Source organism: Hevea brasiliensis, chromosome 13, assembly GCF_030052815.1.
Source record: "Hevea brasiliensis isolate MT/VB/25A 57/8 chromosome 13, ASM3005281v1, whole genome shotgun sequence".
NCBI lineage: Eukaryota > Viridiplantae > Streptophyta > Magnoliopsida > Malpighiales > Euphorbiaceae > Hevea > Hevea brasiliensis.
The window spans coordinates 83,050,549-83,070,504 of NC_079505.1; the positions used below are offsets into that span (position 1 = coordinate 83,050,549).

The window sequence follows — 19,956 nt, forward strand, 5'->3', positions numbered from 1 at the left end:
TTCCTGCTGTAGTACAAGTGGAGCCACAGCCTTTGAGTAGAGTTTGATCTCTACCAGAAGCAAAAAAAGGCCTCCGAAAACTCCTTTTTACACCACCCACATCCAGATTTGGGTTCCACCCCATGAAGATAGAAATGTTCTTACTGCCAATGGTAAACGTACGCCTTAACAATTGCTCCTCAGCCACCACTAACTAGCCATTGAACTTTGTGGCATAAGAGCTTACACCAAAAGAAAGGCTCCCTTACAACAACTAAGTATCAAAGATGTAGAATAGAAAACTATAAATCAACATGTTTTTACTTCTTATGATGGAGAGGGACAAAACCAAAAGCTATTATAGGAACCCATTGAAAGATACAAAGGCAAGGTAAACAAATAAATAAATGAAACTGAAATAAAAATGGGCAGCAACCTAAGATAGAAGCCGGAGAACTAGGTTTCCTACAGAAAAACAGGGTTCAGAACACTTATTATCCAAACTAAGAATATGAACCTCAATAGTAATTAAGCAGAACTCATTTACATGCATCAAGATCAACCTACCACAAATCATATTAATCCAAAAACTAATAGCACTCTAGCAGTATACAAGTTTCTGCATCCATTTTGCTAATGGACAATTGAAGAAAACCCCAAAAGACCTACATTAAGAGCAATTGAAGTAAACCTCATCAGACCTACATTAAGAGCACATATCATCACAAGGCATATTTCCTAAGACGAATTTATATAACCTCAAACAAGCACAATCTACATAGTAAATACTAAAAATGACTCCCATTATTTGATAGGTGTTAGAAACCTATAATCTGCTAGGGATCAAATAGCAAACTCATGCTATAATCTAATAAAAGATCCGTACTTTACAATAAACTTCAAGACAAATGTAACAAGGAAAATTAGCACATTCTTATCGAAAGGTCAAACATCAAAGACATCACCAGAATAATTCAATCAATAAGAACTAAAACCTACTGGGAAAGTAACTCATATCCCTTTAAACCAAAAAGCACCAAACAAAACAGCTTAAGCAGTAAGAACAACAGCTCCACCATTCTCCTTTATCTTATTCTCGGCAATCTTGGACACCAGCTTCGCTTTCACCACAATCGGCTTATTCTCTGGCATGGCGCCCTTCCCCAATACCTTGAAGTAGCCATACTGAGTGACATCGATCATGGGCACATTGTCCTTGCTGGCCTAAACGTGAGACCCACCACAATCAAGGTTTCATTTTACATACATCGGATGTTTCATTGTTTGATTTTTCCAGTTCCTGAGGGATCAATGACCGGAGTTTGTCGATATTGGCGATGGGGCAGTGGAATTTGTTACGCAACTTGTGGAAATATCGCATACCAACATTTCCAAAATACCCAGGATGGTACTTGTCGAAGAGGATCCAATGGTGGTGCATGCGTCCTGGGTTTCCGCGACCTCCTGGATGCTTCCGGTGCTTGCCGATACGCCCATGGCCAGCGCTCATATGGCCGCGCTTCTTCCGGTTATCGGATGGTCTTTTTGGCCCTTTTGGTATTTGGGTAGCTCTATGAGAGAAATAAAGGAGCTGCTAAGAGGATGGGATTAGGTTTTTGAAGATTTATAGAGGGAGAGTTGGGGGTGTTTGCTTCAACTATTTTGGCAGCTGAATCAAGCCGTTTGTAAAATCCTTAAAAAAGAAGAAGAAAAAAAAAAAGACTACATCTATCGATTACCTCTTCTATCAACTCTATAATTTGAGCGCTAACCTCAAACACAGGACTGTATCTTCTATTCTCCCTGTGAAAATGTTCAAGCATGTGAGAAGCAGTGGAACAATTGCACTGTTTTATTTTATTTTTTTATTTTTTTGCAAAATGATTTATTTAATATTATTAAAATTCATTTTCCCTATTTTCAGTTTATCACTCTAACTTCACTTTATCTCTGTGACATTTAAATTTTTTAAATTTCTTCTTAGATTACTGAATTAAATTTTTTTAATTATTTATTTTTTATTTATGAGATAATAAATTAATAATTATATATTCTAAAATAAATTATAACATATATCCTTAAAAGCTATTTTATGGGCAAGCAATAACAATTAAATAGAAGCTAAGCACCAAATCAAAGTTGTGTTTTATTATTTTGCCCGCTATGATTATATCAAAAGTAACAGCAAAGTACAGAAGACGTGACGTTTTTGATATATAAACGTTGGCATTTTAGATATGATGGGCTTAGATAATGAAAGTTGGAGAACGTTCCTTTATTTTTTTTTTATATATAATTTTCTTGTTTTTGGTTTTGACAAAAACACAAAACAAGTTTCATGGAAAAAAAAAAAAATTTTGATGGACAAGAGACCAGTGATGTGGAAGAATAAATAGAAGATAAAGAAAAGCAGTTAAGTATAAATTAAGTTCATAATTGCCATTTATATTTCGAAAAATAGCAACAATAACATAAAAAAAAAATTAAAATCATGATTTCTAGTTTTCTTTCTATTATTTTTTATTTTAAGAAGTATTTCACATAAGCGATTAAAATAAACAACAAATTGTAGATCACGCGTTCTACCGTTTTTTCCTTCAACATTTTCTTCTTGCAGAAAAAAACAAAAAACTGCAATAATAAGGTATACCGTGCTTCACAACAAAGCAGTATCCCTTGCCAATGTACACGGTCTCTTAGCCCTAATTGGAGAATAAAAAGCACACTCAATCAAATTTACACTTTGTTTCCCAATTTCTTTGGACATCTGATTTTTAGACTAGTATGGGAAAAATTACCATTATCACAAAGAAAAAGTACATTAAGCTACCCCAAACCAATTAAATTGGCACTTCCAAAATTCACAAATTAAACAAAATACCAGCACTAATTCAAAGAGAGTAATTGAAAGCTTACAATCAGATAGGTATGAATTGCTAATACAAGAATTCCTCAACTGAAGAGGCATTGTCACTTGAATTTATAATATGGCCTGATATCAGAATGAAAAACTAATATTCAGACGGCATAAACCATATTAGTAGCTTTATACATGCAACCCTAAGCTTGTTCCTTGAATGTGGCAGCTACAATATAACACTACCAACGCCACTTTGCACCAAGAGGCACAGGATTAGATCCTGATATAACACTACCAAGGCCTCTTTACACCAAGAGGCACAGTATTAGATCCTGAAATTAATGCACGATTGCCAAAGCCTCCTCGTCCTCCTCTAGAACGGAAGTTACCCCCAGAACCTGTGAACCAAAATAACAAAAAACTTACGTACAACATCCTTGGATGGATCCTACACTCAAATTGATGCGGTGCGCAAATTCATATCAGATTCAAATACTTGCATTTTTCATATTTTACAAGAACTTCTAGTTTTAGATAGATTCTTTATTTTGTTAGATAAGTTTTATTTATATTTCTTTGTATATTTAGAAATGTAAAATACTACTTCTATTTAACTTAGGTCTTTAAAATATGTTTTCTATTTAGATTAAAAATTTTCAATTCATTCCTACCTAGATTAGGATTTAGAGCTCTAAAAATACCTATTATATTTTTCTTATGTATAAGTTTTTCAGATTTATTTTAATCTAATTTGCTTTATTTTCTCTTTAGAATCTTGTGTTTCTTAAAATCTTGAACTAGATCTTGTTTATTTTTAAGGGCTTGATCGTGTGTTTATTCTTTTTCAAGCTACACGTTGCGTCAGGTGATATCAGAGCAGAGATTTCACTCTCATTACGATGGTCAATACTTGCGGTGGTGGTGACAATCAATTATCAGGGGTTACCAACTGTTTGAAGAGAAACGAAACTTTACGACAGAAATTATGTGACAATTGCAAGAGCGATTGCGCACTTGGGTTAATGTTTATTAAAATAGGAATCAAGTACATATTCAAACCAGTTGAGCTAATCCCAGTAGAGTTGAACTTGATCCTGTTATCTTCAACCCTAGAAGAAGGGCTATGATGGAGGATAATACAAACGACAATGAGGAGATGGACTTTAAGTATGTCCCACGCTAAGGACAAGAGGTGGCTAAAATTTCCAACAACACTATAGGAGGGATTATGAGTTCAAATTGAAGATGAATATTTCAAATTGAAGATAGATATCCCTACCTTTAGTGGAGATATTGACATTAAAAGTTCTCTTGATTGGTTGACTAATGTGGATCATTTCTTCGAGTATGCTGAAATTTCAAAGGAACGAAAGGTAAAATTGGTGGATTATAAATTAAAAGCTTCCGTATGATAGGATCAATTGAAAGAGACAAGGAGGCAAGAAGGGCGCAATCCAGCCACCACATGGGGGAGAATGCAACAATTATTAAGGGGTAAATTTTTACCTCTAGATTATGAACAATATTTATTTAAAACTTACCAAAATTGCATATAAGGGAGTGTCAACGAATATACTGCTGAATTACAGCACGATATTTGAGGGGATTAAAACCTTCAATTCGTAATAAAATTAAAATTCAGATGGTTATGAGCGTGCAAGAAGCAAGGGACTTAGCCTTGAAAGCTGAGATGATGTTACAGGAGAAAACTCGCCAAATTTATCATCCCACATATGATAAAGATAACCACTAAACTAGAACTGAAAAGGAGAAAACCTTACAAGATGTTTCTTTGGGTGGTAATGTGGAGATAGCAAATAATCCTGCAAGTGTCAATAATAGAGCCAGCAATTCTAACTCTCAGAAGACCAATAATCCCTATGCTAAACCCGTTCCAGTCAAATGCTATAAGTGCGATGAGATGGGACACAAATCTAATGAATGTCCAAAGAGGAAATCTATAAACATCATTGAAAAATATGATGATGACAATGATGATGATGAAATTTATTGTGAACCTGATGGAGATGATGAAGAGGAAGATTATGAACAAGATGAACCGACATGCTTAATGAAGGGGTCAATGTTCATACCAAAAATTAAAGACAAGCCATTAAAAGATTATGTAGAACAAAGGGATCATATTGAATTAGAATTTGACACTTTTGCAAAGCTTTTTGCTATGGTAGATAATGAAGAGTTTGAAAAGAGTGTCCTAGGGAGAGAAGGACATCAAGCCAAGGAGATTTCAATGAAGATTGAAATTTTTTTTAACAATTTTTCTAGTGTTTTTATTGGTTTTATTTGTCCAAGTGAGTCTAAGTATGCTAAGAAAGATTCAAAATTTACTCAAACCAATTTTGTTCAAGCCAATTTTATTAATACCATTCAAGGAGAAGATACGATGTGATCTTCCAATGAAGATTTTGATTCATCAACACTTAAAAATTTAAGGTCGAATTTTCTCTAAAGTGGGATTGAATGACAGTGCGCAAATTCATATCAAACCCAAAGACTTGCATTTTTCATATTTTACAAGGACTTCTAGTTTTATTTATTTTGTTAGATAAATTTTATTTATATTTCTTAGTATATTTAGAATTATAAAATACTACTTCTATTTAATTTAGGTCTTTAAATATATTTTGTATTTAAATTAAAACTCTTTAATTTATTCCTACCTAGATTAGGATTTAAAGCTCTATAAACACCTATTATATTTTTATTATATATAAGTTTTTCAAATTTATTTTAAGTTGGTTTGCTTTATTCTCTTTAGATTCTGAATTGAATCTTGTGTTTCTTAAGATCTTGGATTAAACCTTATTTATTTTCAAGAGTTTGATCGTGTATCGATCCTTTTTCGCGCTACACCCTGCGTCACAAATATAATAAAGATCATCAAGTGTTTACCTCCTAGAGCGCCACCTGACCGAGCCAAAGCAGACAATGCTGGAGAGACAATCTGCCTTGCTTCCTGTAAAATCTTGATAAGATCCCGAGCAAACTTTGCATTTGCATGGGTGAAAAAGGTAAATGCAGTTCCCCTAGCCCCTGCACGACCAGTTCGACCAATCCTGTGGACATAATCCTCAAGGCTGGAAGGAAAATCATAGTTGATCACACACTTTATGTCCTTCACATCTACAACCAACAGAAATAGATATCAAGCCAACAAACAATAATGCATAAGATTCATAGAAGTATTGTGTCATAATTCAAGGCTCCAAGACAACAAAACTCTCAAGATTGGCTCATTCCACCTGAGACCATTATTAAGATAGCAAACCTTGAACAAAAGATTACTCAGCTATCATGTTTTTCATTGTGAAAGAATCAACCTACTCAAGCTTAACACTAGATCAAATAAATAAAAATCTTTCAAAATCCTATATGGATGAGCAAGCCAAGCTTGTGCAGTCTTTCAGTTAGTATGACTAGCCTTATTTAGTCCTAAAACACAAACATTCCCTTATCCCTGCACTCCTAAGATCTGAGCCAACTTAAGACAACAGATTCATCAGATAAGAGTGCCCACCTTAACCTTGCAGGGATAAGGAGCAGCTTCAATACCAATCACCACAACTGTATCCAATCAATTTATAAGCATGTGAGAGTCAACCCGGCTGCCGAGACAAACCAGCTCCATAATCGTGGATGGGGACACTGCCTTCAACCATGTTACTTAGACACCTGATGCTTGGAGCCATGCCATGTTAGGCAATGTTAGGCAATTCATTCAAATTACAGCAGCACATGAAACTAGATTTCCAAATTATCATATTCATACCCCACCCAAAAGAAAAAGGAAAAACAAAATGCCACATTCCCAACCTACAGAATGTACTGCTATCTTCATGATATATGGTCAGCCCTGAAAATTCTTAAACTGCTGTCCCAACTATATCAATAGGCACCGCTCCTTATGTCCATGTAACATGAGCTGTAAGAGTAAGGTAGTAACCAAGCAGGCTATTTCATGGGATATTATAGTGAATATGAGAAACTGATATGCCTCTCAATCCAATTGGCAAATCCCTTAGAAGTAAAAAAATCTTGCTTACAGGTTAATACAAAACAATTTGTCAATCATCTGCATAATGGCACCTCCCTTTGCACCCATACCACAAATTATATTCTCAGGAAACTGGATAGCAGCCGGCCGACTCTTTTTATCTTAAAATTTCAAGACCTAAGCAAAATGAAGTAACACTCCTATCACACAATGATCCTACCAAGACCCCGTGCAGCAACATCAGTGGCAGTCATTATAGGACTTCTGCCACTTTTGAACTCAGATAGGACCCAATCCCTTTCAGCTTGATTTTTATCACCATGGATGGATAGGGCTGGCCATCCATCCATTCTCAACTGCCTCGTAACTTGGTCACAGCCTTTTTTGGTCTCCATGAATATTAGAATTCGACTCCCATCCATCACTTCTTTTAGAAGTTTGATCAGTCTGCATAGATAAAGCATAGTAGTGCATGGTTATGAATACTATAAAGCATCAACCTTTCTCTTCAGCAGTTGCAAAGGCAAACCTGTTGTACTTCTCCACCTCTGTCAAAACTTCAACAACTTGGTTTATTGATTGATTTGCTTTCAAATCGGCTGAGCCAATGATTACCTAAAGATCATTACAATTTCAAAACTAATAATCAATATGCCTAGAATTCTTAAGCAAAAAACTACACTGAAAAAAAGATCTTATGAATTGAGGGTCAGACCTTGTATGGATTGCGCAGAAACTGTCTTGCTAAAGTTTCAACCTCCCTTGGCCACGTGGCACTCCAATACAAAGTCTGTCTATCTGGCCGGATCTAAAACAAAAATACCCCCTCTCACATTCAGAGTAAAAAATCCTTATTTTTTTTTTTAATTTTATGAAATTCCAATAAGAAAATCCAAACTAATTAGCACAAACACAATAAATATCATCTACAAACAAATTAGTTGGACAAATATATGTCAGGAAAATCAAGTAAAATCTCCTAATGCACTTGTGCAACTGCAGGGAAAAGTATACTGCATTCAAGCTAATAATGCAATTTAAACAACAAGTGACAAGTGCATTGATTTCAAAAATAAGGTAATGATTCGTCTAAGATACCAGACAGACAACTGAATCCATGAATATTTGGTATATCAACAACTATAGAGCTAAAAATCATATCCTTTAGATTAAGAGGTTAAAATAGAAGGGACAAAAAAAAGGCTTCCACATAGCTAGTTATATAACTTGAGAGCTATAAGCCAATTAGAAAATATATAAAGCAACTAAGCACTTATTTGCATACAGTAAGAAGATGACAGTGTACTGATAGTTGAAATATACCCCGCGGAAATACTAAGGAATGATAAGGCCATCATATTAAAAAGAGAAAGTTATGAGATAGAAACATACTTGAGATAAAATTTTCCGAATCTGAGGCTCAAATCCCATGTCCAACATCCGATCAGCCTCATCCAACACAAGGTAGGTGACTCTTCGCAGGTTTGTATGTTGAGCTTCTAACATATCTATTAGTCGTCCAGGAGTAGCAATCACAATCTCAACACCTGGCATAAGGCAAATTTTGAATCATTGATGCAGAGCATGTTCACGGGGAGGTTGTATTTTTATTTTTTCTATTCAGTTTTAATGTTTCCTATTCTAATTAGGTTTTTTGTTGTAGTTTCCTATTCCATCTAGGACTTAAACGGTTTCCCATTCTATTAAGGATTTTAATGCATTTCCTTATTCGAGTTAGGATTTGTTTCTTCCTATTTTAATTAGGATTTAGACTATGTCTTCCTATTCTATTAGAATTCCCATTTTGGATTAACTAAACTTCCTACCTATAAGGTTTAGGAGATCAAACTCAATAAACAGCCCATATATCCTATGTATTTTCAGTTTCAGATTTCGTTAAAATCCTGCAGAGAATATTCTAGCATTTTTCACTCTGTGTATGAGTGTGTGTTTATTTAAGCTTCACGCTGCATCATCAATACAACGCTCCAGGAGCCCAGCTCTGCTTGTATTTGCCAACAGTCATAAATAATGTGCCAATTAAAAGAAATCAAATACCTCTTTGAAGATCACGAATTTGAGGTCCTTTGGGAGCACCACCATATATGCAAGTACTCCTAATATTAGCATGTGAACCAAACTTTATAGCTTCTTCTTGGATTTGAACAGCTAATTCTCTTGTAGGAGCTAATACTAACACAATTGGTCCCTCACCTTGTACTGGATAAGGATGATGTATGAAAAAACAGTCAATACATCATAACTCATAATATGACAATCATATCAAATAAATCAATGTCATTAGATACTAACCCAATCGAGGTTGTGCACTGACATGCACCAATGCTGGCAGCAAGTATGCCAAAGTCTTACCAGAACCCGTTTCTGCAATGCCAATTAAATCTCTACCCTTAAGGGCCATTGGCCACCCTTGTGCCTGTATTGGTGTTGGCTCAACAAAACCTAACTTGGCAATCACCTCTAAGCAATAATCTACCACGTGAATGAAATTATATGAATAAATTTAGGAAATTATATAAAATGATTGCACAGCTGGAACATATCCACATTATCATCAATGAGAAACAAAATACCAGGAAAATTAGCCTCTCGAAACATCCGAATGGGCTTAGGTACATCGTGACCTTCGACAGTAATATCCCTCCTTGCCCGATACATCATAGCTTCATTTTCAGACATAGACTGTACTGAAGGACTCTCAATGTAGAAATTCTTCTCAAAAGGCACCAAATTCCCAAAATCCTGCTTCGGAAGAGTAATATTATCCAAGTCTCCTTTAGTAGCTCCCCCAGCACGCCTAACTCCTCTTCCACCACCACGGCCTCCATCAAATCCCCTTCCTCCACCAACACCACGCCCACCACCACGTCCGCCGCCTCGTCCACCATCACGGCCCCTTCCACTGCCAAAACGAGCTGCATCAGGCCTTCTATCCCCAATATGACCACTGGGAAGACGGCTACCACTGAAGCCCCTCCCCCCACTGACAGTGCCACCGCCTCGGCCAATATCGAATCTACCAACTGGAGGCTCAAATGGTGGATAACCGCCTACTGGTCCGGGACCACCTCTTCCCGCAAAAGCCGGTGGTGGAGGACCACCATAAGGCACCGGTCCACCGCGCCCATAAGGTCCCCTCACCATCGGCGGCCCGACCGGAGGAGGCGGGCCAATCAGGTCACTGAGTCACAGCATAACCACAACATCACCCATAACATTTTTTTTTTTGAAACAATCACACGTAACAAATTAAAAAGTGAAAAAAAAAAAAAGACTGCAAAAAAATTAGTAAAGGGACCAAAAAGAGTACCTGCGACGGTGACGGTAAGAATCGGGATCGGAATACCTGTGGTCATAAGGGTTCACCATGGCAGCGATTGAACGGAACAGTGCTAGGCTCAATTAGTATACCTATCTATTTCAATGGAATGAATATACTACGCTGACCTCTCTCTCGCGCGTTGTTCTTGAAACGCAATAAGTCGGAGGAGGAAAAGATTATTGGGAGGGAAATGCTAAAAAATCTGTGGATTGGTCTGATATTAATATTGCAGGGCGCAGGCGGCTGTAATGTTTTGATTGTTTTCGGGCAATTGGGTCAAACCTTCGGGGTTCGGTTGCGGGTTAGCGAATAATCCTGGTCATTGGAAAGAGGCTAGACGACGTCGACACTCTTTGGTATTTAAGCGACGTGTCGTCTGCATATAATTGCATCAGTCATACCTGATGGAGTCGTTCTATTTCAAAATTTCACAATACCATATGGACCGAATCCTCTAATATTAATTTTAATTTGAATCTGACCATCATATTCATACAATTTAAGTAGAAGAAATTTATTGATAGATTTTTGAAACAATTATTCCCTTCAAGATTATACAGAGCTGCCCATTTACGAATAGGCACATGAAAATGGCTGAAAATTTGAAGAGAATATTTTAGAGGTCACAAAAGTGGTTTCTACCTTGTTTAAATGCCAAGTTTCTTTTCTTTGTCCTGTCCTCTAAAAGGCCCTATATAGGCCTTGCAATCTGTCTTTGTATTCTGTGGTGATTGATTATATTTTTAATGTACAAGATGGTACGATTTGTAGGGGAAGGGAAATGTACTCATAATTTTGATTTGATGATGATTTTGTTGTTTCATATTCACTTTGTGGGTCTAAAACGAGGAACTTTCTAGATCCAAATCAGTTATGGTAGATTCGATCCCAGACCGATTTCAGTTTAAATATATCAAAAATAGCTGATTTACGTTTCATTAAGATAATGAATTTGAATCTGTTTAAAAACTTCAAGATTTTTATTTTAATTTATTTCGTTTTGAATTAAATGTAACGGTCTAATTTTTTATATTTTTAAATATAAAAATTCAGTTTGACCAGGAATTAAACTAAAGGATTCCAATTCAATTTGAATTCGCTTCATTCACGATTTGAGTCAAACACGGATTTGATCGGTTTTGATTCTGAACCAACCCATGACCAGGTTTAAGTCATGGAACTGCCACCAAGTGCTCTCATCTATTCTACAGGTTCCATGCTTTTTTTCCCCCTATTTTGTATTTTTGTGTTGTTGGACTTCTAATGTATTGGGTACAAATAGTCAAATACATTATATATTATTCAGAACTATAGGCCTAGAAAGAATTAAAAAAGTGTTAGTAATAGAAGTAGTTGTCTTCTGCTTGCACCATTATTTTTAGAACACACCACATCTCTTCCAGAATTTTTGGTTTGTGCTTGTTGTGGCCTTACCTTAGCCAATTGTAATTTGTTTTTCACATGTTCTATTTTGGAGCTGTTAAAATCTTATGAATCCTTCACCGTACGCCTGCAAACTGAATGAGAAGGATGGAGTTAGCTGGAGGTGATAATGAAAATTAAGATGGAAAGTAAACAAATTTTCATTTCAAGTGATCTTACTTTCATAAAATGCAAGTCTATTCTTAAAACTGCATCAGTCATTCACCTAAATTTATGTACAAAGCAACATGTTGCTTTCAGTTGAACTTGCCTGAAAAGCATACACACTCGAAAAACTTCCTTTCAGAGCTGCTGCGAGTAATATCTGGTCTTTGAGTATTGTATGTGAGAGATGGATGCACCATCTCTGCTCCCTGCTGATCATCCATAACTTTCTTGCCATTGTGAACAATAGTAACCTGACAATAGTCTGGAGCATGCTTCTTGATAAATTTTGCTTTTGCCAATTTTTTCTCCAGTAACCTGAAGGTATGCATTAACAGTAGAGCTATGCTCAGTAATTAATATAGTAATTAGCATAGATGGGAAGGCAAATTGCATTGGTCACTGTGACTGTGATCCAGAGTCATTCAAATTCAACAGACACAAAAGGGCAGGTAAATGTACCTGGGGCAAGGCAGGCCTGTAGTTCCCATGACAAGATTGGTAATGTTGAGAACAGGAATAAGATCAAGTATGGCTTTGGCAGTCTCACTGCTCTCAAGGAGCATTGTATCCACTGTCACCTGCCATATTAGGAGCAGGATTTCTGTTATTAATCTCTGTGTTTATTGAGTAAGAAAAACAGTAATAGAGCAAGCCTAATTAATCTTTCTGCACCTTAGCATCATCACACAAGCGAATGTATTTCTGCAATATATTCCTCCTCCTGTTATGCTCTTCATTAATGTAAAATGTCACTTGATCTTGGCTTAGTTGGCTTCTGGATAATTTTCCAACTGTTAACATATAATTGAAAAGATTTTTAAAAAATGAATGCCGCAGATCTAAAAAAACTCATGCACAATCCACTAGCGAATTTGGTATCTATAGTTGATTTGCATCATCAAGCATTAGCAAACAGCGAAAAGCTCCAATAATTAACATCTCACTTAATATGCTAATCCACACATTTTGAAATTAATTCTGGTTTGGCCTAATCAAATTCCCTGCCAAAGTCGTGTCAAAGTCATCCATTCAAGTGGTTCAATTACGTCAAGAGCACACGCTTAAAAGGCTCAAATAATTGAAAATGTTTTCTTTTGAAAAATCAAAACATAATAATTGCCACTTATTGGTTGCCCTGGGGACTGGCACAATTTCATTGAATAACACATTTCCTTATTTTTGTGGAGTGAGGATGAGAAGGTTTTAATGTTAATTCAAAGAAGCATAAACAGCAATTAAGCATAAATCCTGCCAACCAAAAAAGGGTTTTTGAAAAAAAAGAAAATAAAAGAAGAATGATCCCACTAAATTTGATGGATTTTCTCATACAAAAGTCAGTATTGCAAAGAAGTAGAAATTGTAAAAGGAATGATACTAAGAGGGCGAAGGTGTTACCTGGTGTAGGAATAAAGGTAACAGGAGGACAAACATGAACAAGGAAAACTCGAGCTCCAGGAAAAACAGCATGATCAAGAGCCCATTTCAGGACATCTAAATCATCTTTACCAACAGCTACATAAACATCATTAGCACCAAAATCTCTGGAATTAGCAAAAGTACCACTCTTACTATCCTCTCCTATCTCCACAATTTCCGATGAGATAACTCTTGCACTGCTGGAATATGGCAGAGAATTGGGTTGCGAGTATGATTTCTCTTCTTCCATCTCTTTCCCTGGCTCTCACTGCACATACACAGGCGTAAACAACAAAAACTATGTGAGAGAGATGGAGATAATCTTTGAGAGCGAAAATAACAAAGATTTTGATGTTTGTTGGCTTGCAGTTTTTATGAGGAGAGTCGTTGCTCTCAAAGCCACGAAAGAAAGAGGAAAAATAAAAAAGCAGATTCTCTTGTCAAGATTTGCACTTGGCAGGCAATTGGATGCAAGGGTGTTCGTGCTCTGATTAGATATCAGAATTGAATTAAAGTTTTTGTATTTGAAAATTTAAACAATGCCCTTTATTTTGTGCCAATAGTTAGGCACACGTAACAACATAAAATTTACCTCACATTGCCATGATAACTCACCCTTCGACCCAATTCACATACAAATTTGCCCCACTTTATTTATTTGGAGCCGACCTACGAAGAAAATATTAGTAATTATCTTTTTAAAATTTCGTATAGAGAGTCTAAATTTCACTAAATTGATAAAATAAATTTAATATAATGCCTGACAATTGACACATTTTATCATAATTGAAAAGGAAATACTCACTTTTAAGTTACTATATATAATGTGCAGTATTTACATAAATGATAAGAACCACGTCATTACAATAAAATTACCTTACATGTAGCCTTTATTATTATTATTATTATTATTATTATTATTATTATTATTATTAAGCAAAATATATAAATGATCAAATTCTTCTATTTCCGCTATCTACTTCCATCTTCACCTTCTTCTCACGGAAAATGCCTTATTCCATAATGCTTCACTGGTTAATTATCCCACTTTTTCGAAAAAAAAAAAAAGATCCCACTTTATGCAAATGCGATAACTATTAGAGGAGGATGTTTGACGTCTAGTGCCAACGTACACCACTACACTAGCTCAGGAAAGAGAATTTTTTTGGGAAGGCAGGCAACTGCTAGGTGCATTTATTTTAAACTTTAAGGTATACCTTGTTTAATTGGCCATAACCTTTGAATTCTCAATAAAATTAAGGCTTTCAATTCTTTTACTTATCATAACTTAAATTAATTTACTTCTGAAAAAATTCACTTTATAAGATCTGAGAGTATGGACAGCCTGATGGACTTCAAAGATAGATCATAAAAAGCAGAGCTTTGGGGCTTTAAAACCACACAAGGCCTTAAAGAGTAGCCCTAAATTGAAATTGAAGAATTGTGCTTAACAGTTGAGAGTGCCAACGGGCCGTGGATTGGTGTCCACCCAAAAACTTCTCCTCTCTCGTCGTTTTTTTTTTTTTTTTTTTCCAGATTCGACTCATATTTAGCACTTATTTATTGATTTAATTTAATACATCAAATGTATGGAAAAATTTTTCATTTTTCAAAATGCAATTACAGAATGAAGAAAACTGACTGTAATCATTGGCAGAGATGGGATTGGGAAACTGGCATCGTGCATACTGTAGTTATCCTTTAAGAGCACTAGAAATACTTGAAAAGTTAGAATCCCTCACCCAGTAGGAAATGGAGAGAGATTCCTGATTATCCCTTTGTTCAACAATAACTGCAATAAGGATCGATGGATCATTCCTGCTGTTGTACAAATGGAGCCACAACCTTTAAGTAGAGTTTTGATCTCTACCCAAATCTGAAATCTCCTTTTTACACCACCCAAATCCAGATTTGGGCTACCACGAGGATAGAAATGTTCTCACCGCCAATGGTAAGAACAATTGCTCCCCAACCACCACTACCTAGCCATTGAACTAGGTGGCATAAGAGCTTACACCAAATGAAAGGATCCTACACAACAACCAAGCGTATCAAAGATCTAGAATTGAAAGCTATAAATCAACATGTTTTTGCTTTTTATGATGGAGAGGGACAAAACCAAAAGCTCTTATGAGAACCCATTAAAAGGTAAACAAATAAATAAATGAAACTGAAATAAAAAGGGGCAGGCAGGGCAGCAACCTAAGATAGAAGCCGGAGAACTACGTTTCTGGTGGAGAACATTTTGAATATGAACCTCAACAGTAATTAAGCATAATTCATTCATATGCATCAAGATCAACCTACCGCAAATCATATTATCCATAAACTAAGAGCACTCTAGCAATATACACGTTTCTGCATCCATTTCGCTAATGGACAATTGAAGTAAACCCCAAAAGACCTACGTTATGAGCAATTGAAGTAAACTCCAACAGACATACATTAAGAGCATATATCTTTTACAAGGCAAATTTCCCAAGACGAATTTATATAACAACAAACAACATTCCACAATCGACATGCTAGATACTAAAAAATGGCTCCCATATTTGATAGGTGTTGGAAACGTATCATCTACTAGGGATCAAATCGCAACCTCATGCTATAATCTAATAAAAAACCGATAAATTTCAAACAACTGTAACAAAGAAAATTAGCACATTACTATCGAAAGCTACAAGACATAGAACTAAGCACTGGAATGCAACTCATATCCATTTAAACAAAAATTTAAACCAAAAAGTACGAACATCAACCATAATAAAGTATCAATTAATATCAAAATGTAAACAGTTGAAAATTTAAAAAAATATATATATAATCAAAAGTGATCAGAACAAAACAGCTTAGGCAGTAAGAACAACAGCTCCACCATTCTCCTTTATCTTTTTCTCGGCAATCTTGGACACCAGCTTCGCTTTCACCACAATCGGCTTATTCTCAGGCAGGGCGCCCTTCCCCAATACCTTGAAGTAGCCGTGCTGAGTAACGTCGATCATGGGAACATTGTCCTCGCTGGCCTTATCCTTCACTTCCTGAGGGATCAACGACCAGAGCTTGTCGATGTTCACAATGGGGCAGTAGAATTTGTTACGCAACTTGTGGAAATATCGCATACCGACCTTTCCAAAATACCCAGGATGGTACTTGTCGAAGAGGATCCTGTGGTGGTGCATGCCTCCGGCGTTACCGCGACCTCCCGGGTGCTTTCGGTGCTTGCCGATGCGCCCATGGCCAGCGCTTACATGACCGCGCTTCTTCCGGTTCTTCTTGAATCGGGTTGTCATTTTGACCTCTTTGGTTAAAGACGGTGTTTGAGCGGCTACGAGAAATGGAGGATCTGCTAAAACAGAGGCATTAGGGTTTTTAAAGATTTATAGGGAAGCACTTGGCAGGAAGAATCTCTCTCGGTTGCAGCAAAACCTAGCTAAAAGCTATGTCTCTTTGGAGTTGGGCCGGACATGGATTTTGTTCTGTTATGACGCCCAAGTGCTGGATCCTCATATTGAGCCATTTTAGGTGAACATTCTCGTACTTGACTCGAACCAGCTGACGGGTGACATGCATACATTTATATATATTATAAATAAAATGGTATCAAAAATAAAGTTTTTAACAAATTTTTATTTAATCGATTATAAATATATTTATTATTTGATTTTTTTTATTATATAATATAAACAGTTGTAAAGTCTAAGGCTTCCAAAATTTTGATAATTTTGATAATTATAATTTTTTATAATTATTCTTAATGCACATGCTTTAATAATTAATATATATATAAAAAAAAGTAAGATTTTTCAGATATCACATCAGATATAGAGTGTGTGTATAGCACTTATAAAAGATAAAGAGTCATGGTAAAATTAATATGTTTTTTTTAAATATTGAGTCATGTCCTTTTACATTATATGTGTGCATTCTTTTTTCAACAAAAAAAAAAAAAAACATAGAGGGGTAGGTCGAGTGAGTGTCTCGGTATGATCGTGGTTGAGGTTTGCAAGTGAGTGGGTGTGCTTAGGGGTCGATAATTCAAGATCTTACATTGATGTAGAGTGTGTGTGCATAGTATATACATGAGATGAGAGGTCTTGATAAAATTGTCAAAATTTTATTAGTTGAGCCCTATATATATATATATATATATATATTTGATAAAAAATAATAAAATTAAAAATAAATTTTCATAAATATTTTATTTTTAATTGTGCTTACATCATACGAATATAGAATCCAAAATAGGTTCATCTCAATAAAATTTTAATATAAATTATAATTTAATTTGAAATTTGACAAAATTATATTTAAATATCTTTATTTTTAATTTATTAAAATTATTTGCTGAATTTTATATTTATCTATAATAAAATATTATTGTTAAAATTTTAATTTTTTATTAATAAAAATGATAAAAAGGTCTTTTGAAATTTTAAAATAATAGTTTTTTTATAATGTGCATCACGTGTTTTTTATATTTTCTGTATATATTCGTAATTTAAGATTTCTATATATAAGTTTTTTATATAATATTATATTATTATAATTTAATTATTTTTAATATCTAATTAAATTTAATATTTTTTATCATTGGTATTTTATTTTTAATTAATGTTAGTATAAAAATTAGAAGAAAAAATTAATAAGAAATATTAAATTAATCAATTAAAATAATATAAATAAAATATTGTAAACAAATACAAAATCTTACCAAAATCAATATCTATAATTCTAATTGAATATCTATTAAATGAATGAAATTATATAAATAAGTTTAAAAAATTACATAAAAATGATTATGTAGATAATAACAAAATGAGAAAATAAACACCGGATAAATTAATATCTTGAAATATTTAAAAGGTTTAGGTAGCTTTTATCAGTAATATCCATTTTATTTTATTATTTTTAATAAAAATTATAATAGTTGATTTAGATAACTAATACAATAAGAATTTTATAATTAATAATTTTTAATTCTTATTTTACTTAAAATATACTTTTTAAATAAAAAAAATATAATTATAAATAATTTTATAAATAAAATATATTTTGGACAATCCCATTTTTCCCCTTTCTCATTTTTATATATATTACCTATATTATAGATAATAATTAATTTTCTCCAATACCTTATTAATTAAATTGTTTAATAAAGTAGTAAATTTTTTCTAATATATAGGTGAATAAAATGAATATATTATATATATGTAATAAGCTAGTTAGATATTTATAATATAAAATTTGTGATTTTTATGGTTCATAATTATTACTTCTTATAAATTTATATTATAAAAAATTAATAAAATAATTAAAAAAGATCATGTAAATATTGATGATAAAATAATTCAATATAATAAATTTTTTATCAAAATGTTAGAGAGAGTGGTAAGTTAGTATGTAGCCTATATTTAATAAATCTCAATTAATTATTTTAATTTATCACCAATCAAATTTTATGTAAATGAATTTTTTAATTTTTTTAATTTTATATTTTTATTAATAAAAATACTATTATATAGGTCATAAATTCTATTTTAGTTTTCATAATTTTAATTAAATAATTACCTAATACAACTAAAAAGTATGACATGTAAATGATGATTAAAAATAATATATATCTAAAAATTTTTAATTTTACTTTATCAAAATCTATATATTATTAATTGAGCTGATAGAAAGATAAAATTTAGAATGTTTTAGTAATTCAAATAAGAAAAATTTAGATTTTCACTTCGAAAAATATTAAAAATTGCATTATAAAGTTTTTTTTTAATATTACAATATAAGTTTTTAATAATTATTATTATTATAACACTAATTCATAATAATATTTAAAAAAATTATTGAAATTCATTAAACAAAATTTAATTAAAATATTTGATAATGAATAAAAATGAAAAAATCATAGTCATAAGAAATTATCTTTACTTTGACACATTTCACAGAAAATTGCTGATTTCATTGCAATAATATTAAATTAAATAGATCTAATATATATATATATATATAATTTTAAATTAAAATTATTTTGATAATTTTAATTTTAGTAGTTTCAATCGATTTATCTAGTTGATTAAAATTAGGCTTTCAATTTTAATGATTTCAATTAATTTATCAATAAACTTAATTAATTTTATTATATAATTTGAATATTAAAAAAATCCTTTTTTTTTCAAATGTTTAATAATGTTTCAAAATTATTATATTACCACAATGAAAATAGTCTTTACCAGCTCTATTTGAGAAAATTTTAAGAAATTTTATTTTCATAATTTAAAAATAATATAATTCTTACATAAATTAAAAGGTAAAAAAAATTCAATGAATTTAAATAAAAATATATAAATATAACAGATTTGTTAATTAAAGTTTAAAATTTAAATTATTGTCTCCATCTAAAAAAATAGGTTTACTTTGGAAATCAAATAATATCTTAATTTTTATTAATTATTTCATATTTTTTACATATTTTATTTTTTTATTAATTAAATATTATTTCATATTTTTTATTAATTTTTTATCTCTCAAAATTTTTAATAAATATTTCATAATAAAAACAATAAAAATATAATAATATAATAAGAATATTGTTTAAAGATATAATTATTTTTATAAATTTTATTTTTTATTAATTAAATATTATTTAATATTTTTGATTAATTTTTTTTATCTCTCAAGACTTTCAATGGAGATTTCATAATAAAAGTATAATAATATAATAAAAATATTATTTAAAGATATAGGATCATT

At 32.9% G+C, this 19,956-nt stretch overlaps 4 protein-coding genes across 5 annotated transcripts; all 4 read right to left on the bottom strand.

The window, feature by feature from the left end:
- Positions 1-1,029: 1,029 nt before the first annotated feature.
- LOC110660838 (60S ribosomal protein L27a-2) lies at positions 1,030-2,947 on the bottom strand. Its single transcript, XM_021819308.2, has 5 exons — positions 2,896-2,947; positions 2,630-2,681; positions 1,719-1,782; positions 1,247-1,570; positions 1,030-1,203 (listed from the first exon to the last, which is right to left on the bottom strand). Exons 1-5 carry the CDS (start codon positions 2,945-2,947, stop codon positions 1,030-1,032), a joined length of 666 nt encoding a protein of 221 aa, XP_021675000.2.
- Positions 2,840-10,726, bottom strand: LOC110660498 (DEAD-box ATP-dependent RNA helicase 20). 2 transcript variants are annotated; one of them, XM_021818869.2, is made up of 10 exons: positions 10,186-10,686; positions 9,449-10,056; positions 9,168-9,347; positions 8,913-9,074; positions 8,247-8,401; positions 7,570-7,662; positions 7,384-7,469; positions 7,075-7,301; positions 5,753-5,983; positions 2,840-3,237 (listed from the first exon to the last, which is right to left on the bottom strand). In XM_021818869.2, the coding sequence occupies exons 1-10, from the start codon at positions 10,242-10,244 to the stop codon at positions 3,131-3,133; spliced, it is 1,908 nt and encodes a 635-aa protein (XP_021674561.2). In that variant the 5' UTR covers positions 10,245-10,686; the 3' UTR covers positions 2,840-3,130. The 2 variants fall into 2 exon arrangements, with proteins under 2 accessions (XP_021674561.2, XP_021674679.2); XM_021818987.2 differs by lacking the exon at positions 7,075-7,301 and having other exon boundaries at positions 7,355-7,469; positions 10,186-10,726.
- A 555-nt stretch (positions 10,727-11,281) lies between these two features.
- On the bottom strand, positions 11,282-13,695 carry LOC110660689 (U-box domain-containing protein 33). Its single transcript, XM_021819100.2, has 5 exons — positions 13,183-13,695; positions 12,460-12,578; positions 12,247-12,365; positions 11,891-12,102; positions 11,282-11,714 (listed from the first exon to the last, which is right to left on the bottom strand). The coding sequence occupies exons 1-5, from the start codon at positions 13,451-13,453 to the stop codon at positions 11,686-11,688; spliced, it is 750 nt and encodes a 249-aa protein (XP_021674792.1). The 5' UTR covers positions 13,454-13,695; the 3' UTR covers positions 11,282-11,685.
- Positions 13,696-15,903: 2,208 nt separating this feature from the next.
- LOC110660761 (60S ribosomal protein L27a-3-like) lies at positions 15,904-16,707 on the bottom strand. Its single transcript, XM_021819221.2, has one exon. It carries the CDS (start codon positions 16,491-16,493, stop codon positions 16,053-16,055), a length of 441 nt encoding a protein of 146 aa, XP_021674913.2. The 5' UTR covers positions 16,494-16,707; the 3' UTR covers positions 15,904-16,052.
- Between the last annotated feature and the right edge of the window lie 3,249 nt (positions 16,708-19,956).